This window comes from Monodelphis domestica, chromosome 4, assembly GCF_027887165.1.
Source record: "Monodelphis domestica isolate mMonDom1 chromosome 4, mMonDom1.pri, whole genome shotgun sequence".
Lineage (NCBI taxonomy): Eukaryota > Metazoa > Chordata > Mammalia > Didelphimorphia > Didelphidae > Monodelphis > Monodelphis domestica.
In genome coordinates, this window is record NC_077230.1 from 85,984,167 (window position 1) to 86,006,316 (window position 22,150).

The 22,150-nt window shown below is 37.2% G+C and overlaps 2 protein-coding genes across 6 annotated transcripts in view; both read left to right on the plus strand.

The window, feature by feature from the left end:
* The window catches only part of IQCB1 (IQ motif containing B1), a 44,359-nt gene extending 31,693 nt beyond the window's left edge, over window positions 1-12,666 (plus strand). For all 3 annotated transcript variants that reach the window (XM_056793520.1, XM_007493761.3, XM_016433494.2), the window contains 5 exons: window positions 1,755-1,897; window positions 2,395-2,543; window positions 7,012-7,143; window positions 8,478-8,634; window positions 10,485-12,666. In XM_056793520.1, coding sequence (XP_056649498.1) covers window positions 1,755-1,897; window positions 2,395-2,543; window positions 7,012-7,143; window positions 8,478-8,634; window positions 10,485-10,714 — 811 coding nt within the window. In that variant the 3' untranslated portion in view covers window positions 10,715-12,666. The remainder of the gene's footprint in view (window positions 1-1,754; window positions 1,898-2,394; window positions 2,544-7,011; window positions 7,144-8,477; window positions 8,635-10,484) is intronic.
* A 4,859-nt stretch (window positions 12,667-17,525) lies between these two features.
* LOC103104764 (uncharacterized) overlaps window positions 17,526-22,150 on the plus strand; it is a 35,080-nt gene continuing 30,455 nt past the window's right edge. For 2 of the 3 annotated variants that reach the window (XM_056793519.1, XM_056793518.1), the window contains exons 1-2: window positions 17,526-19,833; window positions 20,054-20,205. The gene's annotated coding sequence lies outside the window, so the exon portion shown is untranslated. Of the gene's footprint in view, window positions 20,206-22,150 lie in introns of all 3 variants that reach the window. The other variant, XM_007493755.2, reaches the window with a different exon arrangement.

Consider the following 22,150-nt stretch of genomic DNA (forward strand, 5'->3'; position numbering starts at 1 on the left):
GTTCTATAGGAACATGTAACTGAACTATTGACTCCCCTTTGGTCCTAGCCTCCTGCCCCTATTATTCCACTGCAAGCTCATGGCTGGACAAAACCTTGAAAATGAATCACTGCCCTTAATAGGTTCAAAGCCACACAGGTAAATTTTTGGAACTTTCTTCTTGCTCAGTACAAGCTAGGGCTCCATTTGCTCATTACTTCTCCTCTCTGTCTTGAAACTGTGGCCCAGAACTGGGCAATAAATGACAGATTTGCCAGTTTGCATCCATTCCTGGTCCTAGTGCTAGATCAGAGGTCCTCTGGGTTCTCTTTCTGCCCTTATGATTCCTGCCCTGGTGAGCTGTGCCAGCTCTCTTCCTGTCCCTGGGCAGTGGAATGTTCTCTGCTCCTGCTGCTACTTCTGAGTTGTCCTCCTGGCCAGCTCTTAGCCCAGTGTTCACAGATATTTTTGTCTTTTTTAGCTCCTGGAGGCTGGAAAAATTATTCTCTCTGACATTTCATTGGTTTTCCTGATTGGAATTTGGTCTGGTGCATTTTCTAGGTTGTTGTTGAGGACCAGGTGCTAAGGCAAAAATGTTCCCTCTCACTCTGCTATCTTGACTTCCACCACTTAATTGACTCCTGACCTCAATTTTCTAATAGCTATTCAAAATCTTTTCCTTTCCTGCATCTTCTTTAAATTATTTCATCCACTCTGTGTTGGAATGTCTTCTTCTTTAACAAGCTATGAACTAGAGGGTTTTTTTCCCTTTTGTAGCCTCTTTTAAAAGAATACCTTGCCCTTGATGCATATATAATTAGTAATCACCTTAGGTAAAAAAATATTGGTATTAACAGTAGTTCCTTCAGTTTACACATTTTGTGGGTTTTAGATATGGTACTAGTATTTTCTTTCTCCCCTTGGAGACTGTACAAATAATTGTCTATGTTGGTATTTTTTTTTTAGGCGCCTGCATCTTTCCTTTTTTACTATCCCAGCCCAATTGTTAAGGAATTAATTAGGGTTATTAATTAATTAATTAATCATGTACAAGGAATATAGCAGTTAATAAAATTTCAGCTCTTTCTACTTGATGTAATTTGAGAGGTTCCTAGTAGTTTGCTTAGCCCAAAACTCCTCACTTAACTACATATACATTATTAGCAGGAATTTGTACCTTAATCCTTCCTTTTTGTTAAAGTATTTTTAAGTCTTTGTTCAAATGAGACTGAATAAGTGATACATCAAACTATTAGCATTTTAGTACAAATTAATTTATCAAATTAATTCATTATTCATCTAACAAGACTGTCCCTGAGGAAATGAGAAAAAAAGAGAGGTAATTATAACTGAGAAAAAATTTGAAAAACACAAGATCATGGGGCAAGCCGCTGTGGAACTCTGCAGTGAGGGGCTTTGAACATTGAAAACACTCCATGGGGAATTTTAGCCAGAGCATCACTATTCATTTGGCGGGGGTGTGTCCTAATTTCAAGCAGTGTGCAAAGAGAAAATAAACAATTTTTTTGAGTGCCAAAGAAATGTAATTCTATAAAGTTAAAGACATTACATTTCCTCATTCTCTTTGCTGGTAATGTCAGAGGTGCTAGAAACGAGTAGGAATGATTAAAGGGGGGTAGATATTTTAATAAATGTTGGCCAAGACAATGCAAATTTGGTTACTGAAAAACATTTTTATGACTTTATGATCTTTGAATTTTATTTGTTAATCTCTATTAATACATTAATATATCCATCTATCTGTTAATACAAAGAAATAAACGAGAAAAACAGCTACTGAAACTAAAGAAGCAGAAAGAAGAAAAGGATCTCAAGTTACAATTGCAACTTCAAAGACAAAGAGCCATGAGAATATCCCGGGAATGTCGGCTAAATTTGCTAGAAATAGTCCATCCAGGTAAGGGTGGTAATGTCAATTTTGTAAGAGTAAGAGATTACCATGGAATTGCCAAAGTTCTAGTTCTGCATTACCTTTTAGACATCTCAAATTGAAGGTCCTGGTTTTATCTCAGTGGCAAGAGGGGTTAAGGGAGTAGATCAGAACTCATGATTTCACAAGTATAGGGATGTTCTCAGTGAGGAAACTTCCTTTACCAATTCAAATCTTCAGCTTTATGGCTGTAACAGGCTCACTTGGGTCACTTACCGGTTAAGTTGACTTGCCCAGCATTATATAGCCAGTATATATCAGAGGCAGAACTTGAACTCAAATCTTCCTGCCTCTGAGGCTGACTTTTTCTCCATTATGCCATGATGCTACTTAATAATACTTTTTAAAAATAAAAGAAATGTAAAGAAGGAAAGAAAGAGCTAAAGAAATTATTTACCACATCTTTGATATAAAAATTTGGGAGCAATAGGATTGAGTGTGCTTTAATGTTACTTTTTTTATAGGTCAGATGGGAAAATACATCCAAGAAATGGAGGAAAAATCTGCACTAGTTATCCAAAAATACTGGCGGGGATACAGAGAGAGGAAAAACTTTTGTCAACAAAAGCAGTCTCTACAAGAGTATAAAGCAGCTGTCATCCTTCAGAGAGCGGTGAGTTATTAAATTTGACCCTCTTCTGTTTAAACAATTTTCATTTTATCCAGAAGTGATACTAGAGTAATAATTTCCACACTCCAGTGTTTGTGTACTTATTAAATTGAATTTTAATTTTTATCGTGAGTTTTAATAAACATGAACATTTCAACATACAAAGGACAGAAAAGGAGGATTATAATATGAAACTGTAAGCTTTTATAAAATGTAATAAAGTTAATGCAAAAGTGGCAAAACTTCCCTACTTGTCTTTCTCTTTCCAAACTTCTCTCTTCTCTCCTGTTAAAAATTACTCTTTGGGAGATCACTATCACTCTCTACAAACTACCTCATATACAACTCCCCGTAACTAAAACTTTCTCTTAGAACAAATAAATATAGTCAAGCAGAAGAAATACACTCATTCTTTACCCAAAGTACACCACCTCTCTGCCAAGAGATACTAAGCATGTTTTATTATCAGTTTTTTATGAAGTCTTGGTAGGTCACCACATTATTATTAGAATTCTTAAGTTATTTAAAGTTATTTTCTTTTACATTATTATAGTCTTTGTATGAATTGTTCTCCTGGTCCAACTCAATTCACTCTATATCAGCTTGTACAAGCCTTCTTAGATGTCTCTGAATTCATCTCTTTCAGCACTTCTTATAGCACAATAATTTTCATTATATTCATATCACAACATTTGTTTAGCTATTATCCAATTGATGGGAACATTTCTTCCTTATTTTCTAGTTCTTAAGAAAATAAAAAGTACTACTTCAAATATTTTTCTATATATTGTAAGGGGTAAATTTAGGGGTTTTTTACTATTTTATTATGCTTATGGTCACCAGGGATTAATTCAAATCCCAATAAAAATACTCAAGTCAGTTTGGGAATTTTATGGTGGTTTAATTAATATAGAGTGAAGGAATTAAGAAGAAGAGAGAGAGAGAAAGGGGTATAAGATTTCTCTGGCCTAGCCAGAGGTTCAGAGACCTCAGCCATGAGACCTCCTCCAAGATTAAAAACTAGCTCAACTTCCTAAGAGGATAGTGTTTTTGGAAGGTAAAGGAAGGAAAAAAAGAAATCAGCCTAAACTCTGAGAGAGCTCAGGGAAGACGCCTCACCTGACCCATGCCAAGATGCCAAGATGCCAAAATGCTGCCATGAGCCAAACCGCTAGTCGAACCCAACGTCTCTGAGAGAGAGACCTGGAGCTTAACTCCTCCACTGCCAAAAAGAGCAGCAAGAGGAAGTGACGCAAATATATAGACTTTTTTTTACATAACTTCCTGCATATCACATGTACCAATGATAGCTTAAGCTTGACTTAGGACAGCCCAGGGGGTCTTTTAGTCATTTCTTATTTGTCATTTGCTAGCACGTCTGTCATAGGCCATCCTCAACACTTAATCCTTAAGTATAGGTGTATACATTCCTGATTGCTAGACTAAGCAGGGTGGAGTAAATCTAAAATTTACAATATGAGTTCTTTTACTTTGTCTTTGATTTCTTTGGAGTATAAAGCTAGTAATACTATTGCTGGATCAAAGGGTAGAAATATTTCAATGCTTTTTTGTGCTTAGTTCTAAATTGCTTTCTTTTTAAAATGTTTTATTTTTTTCAATCAACAAAATTCTACCTTCTCTATCTTTTACCTCACTCTTCTTCCCACTTCCCCCCATGTTGAGGACAAAAGGAAAACAAAATCCTGTTACAAACCTATATGGTCAAGCAAAATAAAATTTCTGCATTGTCCATTTCCAAAAATAATAGATATCTAATTCTGCACTCTGAGTCCTTTACCTCTCTATTATGAAATTGGTAGCATATGTCATTATTTGTCTTCTGGAATCTTGATGTGTCATTCCAATAATCAGAGCCCCTAATTCTTTCAGAGTTGTTTGTCTTTACCTTATTTTTGTCATATTCAAAATTGTTCTGCTTCTGTTCACATCAGAAGTAAACTACATTGCAAAAAATCAAGCCATTTCCCAATCAACAAATGGTCAAGGGATATGAATAAGCAGTTTTCACATGAAGAAATCAAAACTATCAATAAGCACATGAAAAAGTATTCTAAATCCCTCCTGATTAGAGAAATTCAAATTAAAACAACTCTGAGGTACCACCTTACACCTATCGGACTGGCTAATATGTCAGCAAAGGAAAGTAGTAAATGTTAGAGGGGATGTGGCAAAATTGGGACATTAATACATTGCTGGTGAAGTTGTGAATTGATCTAACCATTTTGGAGGGCAATTTGGAACTATGCTAAAAGGGCTTTAAAAGACTGCCGGCCCTTTGACCTAGCCATGCCACTGTTGAGTTTCTACCCCAAAGAGATCATAAGGAAAAAAACTTGTACAAAAATATTTAAAACTATGCTCTTCGTGGTGGCAAAAATAATTGGAAATGGGGGGGTCCATCGATTGGGGAATGACTAAACAAATTGTGGTATCTGATGGTGATGGAATACTATTGTGCTGAAAGGAATGATGAATTGGTGGATTTCCATATGAACTGGAATGACCTCCAGGAATTGATGCAGAGTGAAAGGAGCAGAGCCAGGAGAACATTACACATAGAGACTGATAACATTATGGAACAATCAAATGTAATAGACTCTTCTACTAGCAGCAATGCAATTACCCAGGAAAATCCAGAGAAACTTATGAGAAAGAACACTATCTGCATCCAGAGAAAGAACTATGGAAATGGAAATGCAGAAGAAAACATATGATCGATCACATAGTTCAATATGGATAGAATTAGGGTTTAGATGTTAAAGATAACTCTACTGCAAATATGAATAACATGGAAATAGGTTTTGAACAATGATACATGTATAACCCAGTGGATTTGCTTGTCAGGGGTGGGGGGTGGGGAATCATGAATCATGGAACCATGGAAAAATATTCTAAAGGAAAAAAAAGTAAACTGCATCAGTTCATATAAGTCTTGTCAGGTTTATCTGAGAAGATGGTTCTCTCCATTATTTTTTTAAAACCCTTGCCTTATGTCTTAGAATCAATACTGTATATTAATTCAAAGGCAGAAGAATGGTAAGGGCTAAGCAAAAGGGGTTCGGTGACTTGCCCAGGGTCACACAGTTAGGAAGTATCTGAATCTATATTTGAACCTAGGACCTCCCCTCTTTAGGCCTGACCCTCATTCTACTGAGTCACCCAGCTGCCCCCTCTCCATCATTTCTTACAGTACAATAATATTTTATCACATTTTTATGCCTTGATTTATTCAGCCATTTCTCAGTTCCTATTTCTTGCCACCACAAAAAGTGCCATAACTATTTTTGTAATATTATATAGTAGGACTAATCCCTCTATGTTTAGTCATGTCTAACTCTTCATGGCTCCATTATGGGATTCTTAACAAAGATATTGGAGTGGTTTGCCATTTCCTTCTCCAGTGGAATTATGTTTCAAAGAGATCTGGACAATTTTCCTTTAAGATTTCTTGAAATGGTACTTAGACTCATCGTTTTATTCACAGCATTCAGGTGGTACGTTGATTGTTAAATTTTTTCTCTTTGGTTTGTTTTCTTAGTCAGTTGTATATTATTATGAGACACTTTAAATTATCTTCTATATTTTCAATCTTTTGATTTTGTTTTAATGTTTCTTGTTGCCCCATTGAGTCCTTGGCTTCTATTGGGTTCTAATTTGCAAGTAGTTTGTTGCTTGAGCAAAGTTTTATACAACTCTTGTGCTTCTGTTATTTCATTTTCCAAATCTTTCTTCCATAGATCTCGTTTCTTTTCCAGTTCTTTCTTCCAGCTCTCCCATTTCATTTATAAAAAAAAAATTTAACTTTTTTAAAAAAGTTCTTGCTTCTGTTTTCCAGGAATCTTAGTTGAATTTGTGCCCAATCTGTGTTTTTCCTTAAGATTTTGCTTTTAAATATTTTGGAGTCATTGTGACCTTCTAGATTTGTGTCTTTTTTTTGTCCCTTTTCAACTTTTTCCAAATATCTATCAATTCTAATTTTTCTAAAATTTCATTCACTTCCCTTACTTCTTTTTAATATATTTTTTGGTTTGATTTTTCTAGATCTGATAGGGGAAGGTTGAGATCCCTCACTAGTATAGTTTTACTATCTATATTCCTCCTCTGATACAAACTCTACAAATTCCTGACCTGTTGGCTACTTAGTATTATTGCTCTTAACAATAATATTGTATAGTAGATGGGGTAGTTATTATTACTTCATTACAGATGAAAAGGAGGTTTCCAAGATTACCTGGCTAAATTGAGTCAAAACTAGAGCTCAATACTTTTAATTTCCTTTTGCAATATTCTTTCTACTATACTTTGTTGTCTCTCCTATAAGAAATAAATCTATAATTTTTGTGGATCAAGAAAAATAACTTATTGTGATATTGTATCAACCTTATATGTCTCAAATAACTGGCACAAAAAAAAGGAGAAAACTACAAGCATTCCTTTTGTTTACCTTTAGGCTCTCACATTCTTAAGAAAATGCCATAAGAGAAAGAAAATGTCTAATTCTTGGCAAGGACTCCCAGGACTCACTGATGCACGTAGAATGGAACTAAAGCAACATGTGGACAATTACATCAAACGGCACTCTGTATGTTAGATTCCTATCACAGGAAATCAGTTTTACTTATGTTACTACCTTATGTTGTAAATAACAACAGTGAAAATATCTCACATGCCGTGTTTCAAAACTAAAGAATAGAAACAGAGCATATAAAAGACATAATTTAAAAGTATATTTATGTGTTTCATATAAATATGGATTGAATTTCTGACTTTGTGATTACCCTCTGTGTGATTGTCTAGCCTCCTCTTAATATTCTGTACCAGTGGGAGGAAACATTAATTCCAATAATTTGAAACCATGACTAATGGTTCATCTCAGCGCTTCCAATTACAACATGTTCCCATTCCCCATGACATAAAAATTGCTAAATAAGCAGGCAATTCTGTGCTTTCAAATCAACTAGAGGGCCTAGCAGCTGCGTAAAAAGATTCCACTGCAAAAAGTATTCTTGATTCATTCACTCACCAAAGATCCTTTCATGGAGTGACTGTTCTCAGGAAGTCACTAGTCCTGTTCTCAATTCAGCTTCTTTGGAGGATTTTGACCAGTAAGGGTGTCTGAACTCCCTTCCATCGAGGTAAAGATAATCAAGGAACACAGATAAGTTGTGAGTTGGATGTATATAGAAAATCAACCAGTACAAAAATTGTTTATGTTATGAACTATATGTAGAAATGTCCATTTGAAGAGATATGTACTTATCAGCATCTACTTTTCCAATTAAATGGTGTACTGTGGCTTCTTTGTAAGAAAGCAATTGAGCATATAGTATATTTTAGAAACATTTCTACTTAAATATCCAGATAAAATAAAAAAGTTCTAACTCTCTAAGTATTAGCCCTCAGATAACTGGAAAACCATGCTATCCAGAATAACTCAAGTGGTCAAGGATTCTCAATAGCCATGGTTTTACTGTACCCCACTACAAATAGTTCCTAACATGGGCTCATAATTATTACATGGGAAAAATAAGTAAAACACTGCTCTTCTGAAAATCAAGTTCACAAAGATGTTATAGTAAAAGCTGTGTTATCCAGTATTTTACTAATGTTAATTAGCATTGGCCTTATTGTTTTTAATCTAGATCTTTTATGATTTTTGCTCTTCTCCTTCAACTTTATCTCCTTACCTTCCTTCTGTGGTACAGCTAAGCTCCCTTACATTATTCTAAATTTTCATCCTATTAAGACTTTAGGACACCATAGATAAGCTTCTTGGACAGAAAAACAAGATAGAAATAGAATTAGAACATTGAATTTGCAGAAATTAGGGGAAAACATGTTCTGTGTCCTTAATAGTTAAATGAGAGAAAAATTAGTACATATGCCCTCATGATACTATTTCTTATCTTTCTCCAGGCCTCTGAAATGTCACATGTGGCCAGCAGGGAACTCCACACCGAGGCTCAAGAGCGGCTGGGGCACTACTTCCTAGGGAGGGCTCTAGAAGAGCGAGCGCAACAGCGAAGGGAAGCTTTACAAGCTCAGATCAGTACCAACATTGAGCAGCTGATGAGTAAGTGCTGAATTCTGTATGTGCTTTCTGTAGTCAACAAATTCTATATCAGGTAAAACAATCATAGAGAAGGGCCATTTATCAATTACCTATCTAGTCCTTTTACCTGTCTCCAAGACTTTATCTAGAATAATACCTTCCAGAAGGGAGATTCCACACCCTCACTTAAGCATGCCACAATTCTGCCTTAGAGATGCTCATGCGTATTGATTCTCTTAAGTCTTTATTCTTTTTAGTTTCAGTAGCCTTTTTGTTATTTCTAAGTGTCAAATAATGTTAATGACATCATCTTAAATTTTTAGCACCTTATTGCTTTCAAGTCACATTTATACACATTATTTCCTTTGATCATCATGACAGACCTATTGGAATAGTCAGCAAAAATGATCTATTTGGTGAGCTTCAGTGCCTCAATCCGACTCCAGGGACTTTGACTTTTTCATGCATGGGAGAAGTGTTCATTATTAACTGCTTAATGTCTCTTGCTTATCATTTTTGATTTATTGGGATTAGGCTTTCATGGATCTTTTCCCAACAATATACGTTATTATGTTCTTTTTGGTAGTTACTGTTCTGAAAAGAAATCAACTTTTAAACAAATATACACAATTCCATAATCCTTTGTGGAGGACCTGGGTCATTTCAAGTAGTCAGTTCTTTTTTCAAATAATAGAATGAAATCATAATAAATAACTCCTCTGAACAAGCAGATAGAATCCATACGTGAGAATGGCGATCATTTGGTACGTTGTTGTAGTCTACATAGAATTCAAACTCTTGTTTCCTAAGTTCTTGTTTGATGGGACCAGGACTCTTGGAGATTATAAAATTTGGAGTAGAAAAGGACCTAAGAGATCATAAAGTCCAATTGTCCTTTACCTCCTGTAGGAATATAGTTAGGGATGGTCTGGTTTTCTAGGGTTAGTGGAAAGAAGGGAATTTTGAGATAAGCCCTGGGAAAGGATTCTGGGTAGGAAGGAATTGTGGGAGTCTAAAACTGAAAATAACTGAACTTCACTTCCTTCTTGGATTTTATCTGAGCTGGGCATGGGTTTCATCTTTGCCTACAATTTCAAGCTGAAGGAAGGGTTTTGCTCTAAGAGATCCTCCCTGAAAAGTCAGGATTTCCATGGAGAAAATCTCTGGCATCCAGGTAGAGGGGTTACTTGGAGGAAACTAATTTCCTCGAGTCCAGTCTTCATCTGGCAGTGGTCTATATACTAGAATTCCTATTGGAAAAGGTAATTCAAAGCTTTTCATCTATAACTTTGGTTACTTAGGGCAGCAGCCAAACTCGGAAGTTTTTCCCTTTCTTTCTTTATTAATTACTGGAGGAAAGAGTAGGGTTAAGCCTGGGAAAGGTTTTAGATAGCATAAGGAGGTATAGGTAAGGCCTAAAGAAGAACAGAAGGCTCTCCTTTTGCCGGAGACTTAGGAGCTAGGTGGAGATAGTTCAAAGAGTATATTTACCAGTTCCCCTCATTAACCCTTTCATTAAAATAAATTTTGTTTCTATAACCAAAGGGTTTGGTGCTTAATTGGCCCTGAGGAGTTCCTAGGTGGGTTAAAACATCTTACATCCCTCTAGGACACTTCCACATTACACTCCATTCCCTTATTTTATAGTTAAGGAAATTGAGGCTTGGGGAGTCTGATAAGTGACTTGCCCAGGGTTACACACACACACACACACACACACACACACATGCGGGCGCACGCGCACACGCAGGTGCACACGCACGTGCACACACACACACACAGTGTCTGAGGCAGGATTTGAATCCAGGTCCTCTTGATTCTAAGTCCAAGGACCTATCCACTATAATGTGTTCTCTTTTCTTTTATTACAGGTGCACCAAATCTGAGGGAAACTACAGGACAGGAGCCTGAACTCTTCATAAGCAGATCTCGGCCTGTGGCCACTAGAGCCAAGCAAGCCCACCTTGCAACACTAATGGAGAGACAAGCACCTTGGTGGAAGAAACTTGAGGATGAGGTTGGCGAAGAAGAAGTTATCCCAAAGGAAACTCTCAGTATAGATTTGGGAAGCTTATTTATTGGTGGAAGCAAATCTCCCTAGAAATTTAGCCAGGGCACTAGTCTTAAAGAGGTCTCATTAGGACAGTATTCTGGTGAGATCTATCAGCCATCATTATTAGAGATGCCAGGCTGTGGGTAATCCTTTGGTCTCCATGAGTCCCCTTCCTTGAGGCCCTTCAAATAAGGCTGGTTCTATATTTTAAAGAGACTGTTAATTTTTACCTCTAGAAACTTTTCTCAATTTTCATTTCACTTCTCCTTTATCATGAATACCAAGGTGTTTTGGTGACCCTTGCTGTGAAATTAAACACTAATTGATACTGTATTTATGTTCAGGGCAGGGCAGTTTTTTTTAAAAGATTATACTTTTGTAATAATTCTGAAAGATTTGGCAGAAAGATCAGTCATTTTTCAGTTCTGTAATTTGGAATTCTTAATTTTTCATTAAAAATAGACATTAGGAAAAAATATTTTCTAAAATTTTTGTAGAATGACCACATATTTTGAAATCTCTCTTTTTCCCCCAAATTATTGCTTTTTTATACTTAATGTTGTAATAAGGATTTTATTTCATTTCAATAAGAGCAGGTTTTAGATCAGAGAAAGGGTTTGTGACTTTTACACTGTTCCCTTTAAGAGGGAAGAACAGAGAGAAGCTGGCTGCCAGCCCTTTAAGGGTACAGCATAAAACCCAGTGAAGGGAGAATTCTGGGCTCCTGGTTTCCCTGGCAGTCTCAGGTAACAGGGGTAGTTGTTTTGAGCTTTCTCACTGACAGTGGGTGGCAGTTGAAGTGAAGGAGAGAGAAGAAGGAAAGATTTGCCATTAGAGTTCAGAGTTCAGTTACTGAGGGGTTTTCCTCCTCAGTTCTCTAAGGGACAGGTCTGAGACTCTGAAGCCTATTCTCTGCAAGTACCAGAGTACAACTCTACAAGTACAACTTTCACAAACAGTTGGATCTTTGGAGTTGAGGGAAAGAGAGGAACTGCATTCAGTTTCTCTGCGAAAAGAAACTGATATTTTGAGTTTTATAAATTATTATAAGAAGATAAAGATTTATTTTAGTTTAGGATAAGATAGAGTATTTATCATCTTTAATCAGTAAGTGTAGTTAAGTCTGGTCTGCTCTGTGGACAAGAAGAAAAACTCCATGAGGAGTTAGATTTGGGGGTGGTTTTTTATTTAGATATTATAGAATAAGATAAATAGGTTCCTACCTATTCCTAACTTCTAGTTTCTATGCTCCTATTTCCTTTTCCTACCTAAACCATAAATAAATTAGAGGTGGATTAAACTGCTCCTGGCCTTCCATCCACTGCCTGCAATAGGTTACTCCCTGACAACTTTAGTTACTTAAAACAGCTTATCAATACTAGTTAAGGTCTCAATATACAAGCTATTATTTACCTATAACAATACTTAAGAGTTCAGGACACATAGTAGGTTCTCAGCTTAGGATTTTGACTGATGATGTAGCTAGTAAAATAGCCAGTAATTTTCCCCACCACACACACACTCTCTATATACATTTGAAAGCCTGTTCTGGGAGACAGTTTGCATTTCTCTCAGCTACAAAGGGACTTGAATTCTTGACCTTCCAAGAAGATCTGTGAGTGTATAGTGACACCATTTTAACACTTTTTTTAGCATTGTCTTTTTTTTAACCTTTACCTTCCGATTTAGTATCAATATTGTGTACTGATTCTAAGGCAGAAGAGTGGTAATGGGTAGGCAATAGAGAAGTGACTTGCCCAGGGTCACACAGCTAGGACCTCCCATCTCTAGATCTGGCTCTCAATCCATTGAGCCACCGAGATGCCCCACTCTACCCATTTTTTTAACCTACGAATTTTAGGAATCACATTCCTACAGTTTGAACATGTTTGCCACAGTAAAACTTTGCATATTTTTGTAAAACAGAATTCTAGATTGAAGATGAGATGTAGCACATTTACTAAGAAAATAAACTATTTTGAAAATATGTAACTCACAAAGTTACTCCCTAAAATATACAAGAGAAATACCATTTAGATCATCATGTCAAACTCAGAAACAGATCCCTGCCAGCCACATATTGACTTCAAAAAACACTAATGAATGACATATTGCACTACATATATATTTTTTTGTTAAACATTTCCCGATTACATTTTAATCTGGTTCAGGCTAGACTGAAGAATTTTGCAGGCAAAGCAAAAAAAAATGCATTTGACATTTTTGTTACAGTCATTTCTGCTACCTTTTAGAAGTTCTGAGATACAAAGATAAATAAGACAGGATTCTTTCCCTCAAGAAACTTAAAATCCAATGTAATATTTCAAATAAATGTAAGTAGGGTCTGTGCTCAACATGGGAGTATTTAGTTTTTCTAAATATTTTATCTAAACACATTCTCTGATATTCTCTCAGATATACTGCAACTTTAAAATTGCTTCCTTTCATCAAGAGTCTTTCTAGAATATCTCTTTCCTCAGGGATAACTGGCGTGGGTCTTTTTGTGCCTCAAGTCATCATAGCTTACACTGGAACTAAATAGTTAGTCTTTACCAACAGTCTAAGTAGATACATGGAAGGAAACCACGGGATCTGGGTAAAGCATCCTATAAACCAGTGACGGCAAACCTATGGCATGGGTGCCAAAGATGGCACATAGAGCACACTCTGTGGACATGTGGCCACCCTTCCCACATGTCCCTTAGAATTCATTACTAGGAAGGCGGAGGGGCTTGTCTGCAGCTACTCCCCTCCCCCTCTCCACCATGCCTGATGACATTTTTTCACATCACCCACCCCTCTATCCAGCAGCTCAATGGAACCACTTTCTCTCCCTCCCCTGTGTGTGGTAAGGGAGAGTGTGGCATATCCAGCATGTGGTGGTGGGAGAAGCATGGCACTTCATTTCTAAAAGGTTTGCCATCAGTACTTATAGGCTTTTGATGCAACTTGATTAAAAGTTTTGGAAAGTAGTTCTAGGATTCTGACTCCCAAAATTCAGAATGAAGCTAAAAGTTAATCTCTAAAAGTAAATTAGATTAATTGATGATTAGTAAAGAGGTGCAGTTCAGTAAGAAAGATTCTGAAATATATCCTAGAATTTTTCTTTAAAATCCTCTTCTTAAGGACTTTTTCATCCTTTAATTGTTTGTGTTTAGCTTTTTTAATAAAGAATTTTATTTTTGATAATAAAAACATAATTGAGTAACCCTTTCACACCACTTGGAGGCTTGACTTTCTAGACCATTATGCCATAACTAAGATAATACCACTTGGCTTGAGACAGTGAATTTTAGGCAGAATAACTAAAAAGAAATAAATTGTCTCTAAGTTGCTAAGCTTCTAAGTTTAAATATTAACACTACATCTAATGAAAATTTTATATCCCTTTTTCCTGAAAAGTTCAAATTTAAGTGTAACTAGAAATTCTGCACATACCACAGCTTAACTGGTTATGCTCTTCACAAAATCTGCCAGACTGAAGTGAGGTTATCACCAAACTGAGATAAATGTCCCTAAAAAATGAGATGGAAAAGAACAAGACATGTAAGATAGAGGAGGTACACACTGGGAAGAGGAGGTAGAAGCAGGGGCAGAGTTATACTGTACTGCTTATTGCAAGCAACTGTATATTTCTTCATTTAAACACTTGAACAAAACCACTAAAATGGGATCCTCATGTTTCAGAGTCTCAATAGGCAATCATTTCATCTGTCAGCAGTAGCTCATTATGAAAACTTCAACTAATAGGAAAGGGGCTGATATTCTAAAACCTACATAGCATCAGTAAGGACTAAGCTTGAGTTTAACTCATATAAATCACACAATGGCCTGTTAAAAGGAAATCTGAAAAAATGTCAACTGTAATACATAATCACTGCTGGGTCCTGGGGACTAAGCTGCTTCCTTGCCCTTTCCACTAAGGGTTCCCTCTTAGCTTCTCTATCTGGACTAGGTTCAAACTTAGGAGATCCTCAAAAGAGGGGTCAGGTTCTTTTGTCTTATCTTTGGTTCTTTATGTCCATCACCCTGAAGCCCCAGGGACATTACTTAATGCTTAGTTTTGGCTCATGTCTTAAATTCTCACTAAAAATGGGGAACAGAAAGGTATGCAATGTAAATCAGGTTTAGGGCAGTTATTATACTCATAGTGCCAACTCTAAGACCCACTGGTTAAATTTAATAATTCCTATGACAAGCAACAGATTTTTCAAGTGATCAGGAGAAATATTTAAATGTAAAGGAAAAGAAATTTGTATAACATAAAGCCCACATTTTACACCCACCAGAAAACACAGAAAGGGTATGGAATAATATATACCAAAAAAACAAAAAACCTCGAGATGTAACCTGAAGTTACATAATTTGTAAACCTGAGCCTGATCATCAATGAAAAATGATCAAGTCCAATAAGAGGTATTTCAAATATTTCTATCCAAAAAAAAGAAAGTTATTCGATCTTCAAACACTCAGACAACAGAAACAAGAAAATTAAATTTAACTGATAAGGAAAGTACTAGTAACAACAACAAAATACCCCCATCTTTAGAGACTATTAAAAGAAAAATGAGATAAAGATATATATGGGGACAAAAAAAGTAATAACTGAAAGACAATTGAAATATTTCTAAAATTACAAAAGTAGATAAAGAGAAAAGGAATAGAAGTTATGGTACACAGTTCTTTTTAAAGTTTATTTAAATTAATTTATACCATTTTTCCATGGTTACATGATTCATATTCTTTCCCTCCCCTCTGCCTACTCCACCCCCTCCCATAGCCAACAAGCAATTCCTCTGGGTTTTACATGTGTCATTGATCAAGACATTTCCATATTATTAATGTTTACCCTAGAGTGATCATTTAGAGTCATGGTAGATGTTGTTCTAAAGCACCATGGACTTTATCTCCCTTCCAACCCTGCCATTTACCCTTCAAATGAGTCAATGTTATTTTGGTTTGGGTTTTTGTTTGTTTTCATGGGATTAAACTGCAAGAATTCACAGGAATGGCAATAAAACAGGAGAGAGGAGGCAGAATATGAGGAATGAGTGTCCTGCCCCTAGCAAAGTAAACAAGTGAAAAAGGGAAAAGTACTATAGTTTTTCAGGAAGAAGGGATACAAGATAATGGGTGAAGTGGCAAAGGAAATGATTGAAATGAGGGAAAAAGGAGATCTTGATTCTGTGGTGGGAGCAGAACCCTCTGAAGGGCACTTCCAGGACGGAAAAGATCTAGTCTATAATAGGATAAGAGAGCTTTATAGTGGGATTAATCTGCAGGAATCATACTCAGAGACCACTGTTCTATCTCTGAGTGTTGTGTCTTCCATGGATAGCACCCTACCTCCGGATAAGGGAACTAGCATCTAGAAAAGTGGGAGGAAATGAACCCAAAAAGGAGAATTTATGGCAGATGGGGAACTGGAGAATGATTGTATCTTTTATGAAGAGGGAAGCTGGAAATTGGTTAGGAAATCAATACCTAAACACTATGTCTATGGAGGAAATAAGAGGGGAATGGAACTACTCCCTACGTGTCTGCTTTCTCCACCTCCTCCATGTCTTACTCCTCGAACATGCAGTGTAACCAGTGGTTCTATCTATCTTGACCTCATTTGATTGAAATCTATGTGGTCAGACCTCATTTCTCTCCTGAGCACCAATCCCTCATAAAAAGTAGATAAGGATAAAAAAAATGGAACTTAAATAGAAGTGTTGGTAGATGTACTGGCCTAAAACACAATGGACTAAATCTTCTTCTTTCCCTTCTACCCTTCCCCTTACTTTTTTAACCAGCTAGGTGGCACTATGGTCCTGAGTCAGGAAGACCTGAGTTCAAATTTGTCTTCAGGACACTTTCTAGCTATATGACCTTGAGCAAGGCACTTAACCTCTGTTTGTCTCAGTTGCCTCATTCATAAAGTGAGAATTCTAATAGCATCTACCTCCCAAGGTAATTGTGAGGATCAAATGAGATAATAATTGTGAAGTACTTAGCACAGTGCCTGGCACATAGTAGGTGTTATATATAACATATTTAAATGTTAGTTATTATTATTACCCCTCTAGTGAATCAATGTATGTTTCTTTTTCTAACACTAAACTATAAGAATGGGAGGGGAACAGTGTCCTTTGCTAGACATTTTCACATTTATATTTCATAGGTTTCTCAGATTTAACATGCCTATAACAAAACTACCATTCTTCCTAAACTCATTTTTTTCTTCTTTTTTTATAACTTCTCTATTTCTGTCGAGGGTGACACCATCTTTTCAGTTACCCAGGTTCATGAATTCTGTCATATTCACCATTTTCATATCCAACCAATTGCCAAGTTTTATCTCCAAAACTCTTTTCCATCCCAAACCTTGTGTTCATCAAGCTGGCCAACCATGTCTCACCTGGATTATTATAATATCTTCCTAATTGGTCTCCCTTCCCAATCCAAGCTCCACACAGCTGTCAGATTAACTTCCCTGATGCACAGGTATAAATAGCCCCATCACCTACAAGAGACTCTAGTTGCCTATAGGATAAAATACAAAATCCTGTTTGACATTTAAAGTCCTTTGAACTCTGGTTCAAACCTATTTGCCTAGACTAATTTTCCCCTTCAAGAATTCTACATTCTAGAGAAACTGGCAGACTTGTTGCTTCTCACTTGTGACAGTCCGTCTCCTGTTATTCCCCATTCCTGGCAGCCTCTCTTTCCTCGTTTGTACCACTAGTAAACAATCAGCTCACATCCTACCACATGGGTTCCTTCACAAAGAATTTTGTGATTTCCCCTGTTTTTAAATTGCTAGTTCCAATTCTCCCCTAAAATTTCTTAATGTTTCTTTGCATGCATATTCTTTGTGTAAATATTGTCGCTCCTCCTCCTCCTTCTCTTCCTCCTTGTAGAATATAACCTTCTTAAAAGCACAGATTGTTTTATTTTTGTCTGGATAGTCCCACTGCTTAGTCCAGTGACTGGCACATGAATTCAATTGAATTAAAAATAATTTACCTTTAATTACAAACCAAGTCTACCCTTCCAGAGAATACAGAGGGGAAAGTGTGGAATTAGTAATGTGGAGAAAAGAAGAGAAGATGGAATTTATAAGAAATGTCAAGAATTATGATGATAGGAGATGGGAGAAGAGATATCAAAATGAGAACCTAAGTTTCCTTTTCTATTCTCTATTCTATTTTATCCTTTCCTGTGCTCCATCTTCACATCTCCCCTATCATTCTGTATACTTCATTTCTCACATTCAAATTTCCCACATCTCATCATAATCTTATAATTCTTCTTCTTAATAGTCCATCATCTCCTTTAATTTCTTCTGTATTGCTAAAAAAGAGACCAGTTAGGATAGAGTAGGAAAAATTGTGGTCCCTTTTTCAGAAAGGTCATATAAAATGTATAGTCATTTGCAGTTTTCAGTCTTTTCAAAGTGTCTTCACATCTACTATCTCATTTTAACCACACACAAATCTCTGCGGAATGAATTGGGTGAGGATCATGGGAGCACAGTTTACGAGCTGGAAGGGACCTTAGTGGTCATCTTGTCCAACATTCTTCCTTTCATACGTGAGAAAACGGATTGTCAGAGAGGAGGAAATGGTTTGCTCAGTCTCACAAAGGTAGTCAATTATTCTCTGAAAACTCGGGCTTGAGGCCTGAGGAGTTCGCAGCTTTCTACAGAAACTTGGGGTTATTAGTGGAGTAATACTAAAAGTTCCCTAACTTCTAGGTCGGGGCTCACAAGATCTCACAAGCCGGAACTACACCCAAGTTGCAAGGTTGCTACATCTGATTCCTATCCCTTTCTCATTCTTGTTCACTATCTCTTTTCTTTCCGCCTCCCTTTTCCAATAAGCCTCCTCCCTCTTCCTCTTTTGTCTCCAGGGTTCCCCATTCCCAAATGGACCCCCTTCGTGGGCTCCTTAGCTCGGCACTTGCCAACCAATCAACAAGTCCCCAAGTTCTTTCAGCAGTCCGTCCTCCTCCCCACCGTCTCTTTCCTTTCCTAAGTTTCCATGGAGATAGGAAAAGCAAGGGTTGCTTCGATGTCCGGGAGGGGGAGGGAATCGGATTTACTATTGTCTGTTACAAGAAGAGCAGACATAAACGGAGAGAAGAAGCAAATAGACACGCAGTAGTGGAACGGGAAAAAAGAAAAACTAGCAGAAACAAGCAGGTGACGATAACAGGAACAGAATGAGGTGATTTGTGTAAGTATACGGTGACAGTAGAGATAGGAAGAATGAGTAAGAACGGGATGCACAGCATTTTCTACCTCTACTGGGTTTTTTGTTTGTTTGTCTGTAGCCTTGGGACCCGATGGCCTGAAGGGTCGAACCAATTTCCGTGGAAGAATCAAGGTATGAACTATACCCCATCATCACCTTTCCACTTCCAAACCAAGAATTCTGTCTGTGTCTCTGTTTCTGTCCCTCTGTCTGACCCTCAGTCTCTGTGGTCGTCCTCCTCTTCCTTCTCCTGTCTCTCCCTCCCCTTCTCAGAATTTACAGTGAGCAATGGACCCCTCCCCTTGCCGCCTCTCCGCTCTCTGTTAGGTCCGCAAGCCTACTTGGTAGAAACTCCGGATGGGAGTTTGGGGCGTCATCTCTTGTATTGTTTCCGTTAGGGACTGCATGAGCGTTGCTGATAATCAGCATAGGCACCAATCCCTGAAATGGGCTAACGATTCTAGAGCTTGAAGCAGAGTAAGAAAGCCCAGCAGGCAGATGAGATAGACCTCGGGCGCTTAGCCTGCACTGCATGAGAAAATTGCAAAAAGCAATGGAGAATGAGCACAAATCACCTTGTCTCCTTTCCTTCTTGTTTCCGCTTTTCTGTTTTCTGTTTCTAGGAAGGCGAGGGGTCCTCACCAAATGACTGAGGCGGTCCCACACACTTTATGTCAGGGGTTCTTAACCTTTTTGCGTCACAGTCCCCTTGGGCAGTCTGCCGAAGCCCTTTTCAGAATAGTATCTTTAAAAATAAAATAAAATGCATATGATCACAAAGGAAATCAATTCTATTGAATAGTTATCACTGATTTTTTTTTTAAGTTCACAGACCTCAAGTTAAGAACTCTTGCCTTTGGTGATAGGAGCCAGCTCCTGTGTGAGCCAGTAGGACTGAACCTCCCTACCTGGAAGACAAAGCGGCAGGTTATTGCTGCTGCCTCTATTCCCTAGGGACCCTTTGTTGTGGAGTACAGTGAAACCCAGGCATGATGGGATGAGGGAGATCCCTGAAGAGCCAAGGAAAGGTAGCATCGAAAGACTGCCCGCTTTTTCCTCTTTACTGCACTGTAAACTAATAGGTATTGGCTGAGGGGAGGGCTTTGGCAGCATTGCCCTAGCCCTTAGGTTCTCCCTTTTCCCAAAGGCAACCGTGGAGAACCCAGAGAGTTTGCAAGCAGTCAACGATTGTGTGTTTGACAGAGGCGGGAAGGAGGATGCCATGTGTCTAGCATTTGGCAGTTTGTGCAGCACTTACCCATTCAGTGCATCAGCTCATCTTTACAAGAGCCCTCTAAGGTAGGTAGGACAGGTAATACCGTCCTTATATTACAAATAAAGAAACAAGGGCACCGAGAGATCTCTTAGGGATTCAGATCTATTTGTTTTGCAATTGACAAAGACTAAATGACAGCAATCTCAAAATCTTGCCTGTGCAGAAAAAGACATTTGAGGTCTCTTTGGTCATAAGTTGAGTCAAAGAATGAGGTTCCTAAATGAAGAGGCTCCTGGACCATATTACAGGTGTATGACATACTGAAGCTGGAAATCAATTTTTCTGCTTTCCTCAAAATGTTAGATTCTATTTACAGTATTGTCCAGTTTTGCTAGTAATCTTAAAGGGGATATGGGAAAACAGTAAAGGTTTCAAAGAACAAAAAAAAACAATGATGAAAATATTGACAAATAAATCATATGAGAAAAGGCTCAAGGAACTAAGATTATTTAACCTAGACAAAAAGGGAACTTGGTAGGAAAACAAGGGAATTACCAATTGGTAAGGGAATAATTTTTTTGTCAAGTATAATATCTAAAGAATTATCATAAGAAGGATACTGATGGATTAGCTGTACTTTCCATCCCAGAAACATTATAACACTTTCCCTTGAATTCTGGTCTTCTGATTCCTCTCCTGTCCTTGATTTATCATATCTCTCTTTAAATTAAACATGAAAATTTCAGAATTTCCCTAAAGATAAGCTAATACTGAAGGAGGGTACCTAGAACACCTCTGTGATTCCTTTCCTCTATAAAAAGGAGAGGCAGCTATCTATCTCTTTTGGATGATTTAAACAGTTCCCTGCTTGTAGATAGGTACCTGGGCTAGAAGGCCTTACAGAGTTCAGTTCATCACAGTGATTCTGTTTCTCTATCACAATTGAATTTTCTTGAATATACTTAATATACATTATAATGAAGAATGTTTTGGGTGATAGTTATATTTATGGAAAAAGAAAAAATTAGCTAGCAAAACATAGCTCTCTTTCTAGATTATTCTTCATGAGCCATATTAACAGTGAATAAGCTACTTATTTACTAATAAGCAAACAAGTACTTTAAAGGGTTTAATCAGAAAAGGATTTCCAAATAAATGTAATATGTTTCGGGGCCTCTGCTGGCACTCTTGTCAAATTAGCAGGACCTATTCAATCAAATTTTGACTTCCAGGTTGGTTTTCTGAGGCCTTCAAGACCCTAAACCTTGCAATAGGCTCTTTGGGCAACAGTATCTGATAACAGTGTTTAGTTTTAGTTCTAAAGCGTGCTTGTCCTTGAATTTTACAGAGTTTCAGATGTTGGGACTAAAAGGAATCTTAGAGATCATAGCCCAACCTGTTAATATGAGATGAAGGGAGTGAGACTTATTAGATTCTGAATTCCTTTGATTTTCTTTATATTCCTGGTATTTAGCACAGTACCTGGCAAATGATAAATGCTTAATAAATGATTCTTGACTTGCTTATAGTCAGCAGGTAGATTTGTTTGAATCCACTTTGTTTTTAATTAACAATTTCAATCATTTTTACTTTCCTTAAATTATATTTATATTCTGAAATGCTTAGCAATCCAGCTTACTTATTTTGTTTGCAGTCTTTCTCCCCACCCCAAAAATCTCCTGATATATATACTCAAACATTTTAGCCTCCCAGTTTATCAGCCTCTTCAATTTACATAACTGATCATTCTTCCCTGCCATTCGCACCTTCAGGCCTGTCATACCTTATATTTCATTATCATTTGAAAAGTGCCACTTCTCTGATCTTGAACAGGAAAATTTTCTTCTCTCATCATAATCTTCTCTCCTTATATCTCTCACTCTGCCTAACTCTTCTGAATTTTGTTTTTCTAATTTCAATTCTTCAACCATAATTTGGCCTCTAGTCCTTCTGCTCCTTTCTGTTTTTCTAGTCTATCACCTCTGCTCTGGCCTCATTTTTCTCCTTTCAGTCTTGACCCTTTAATGA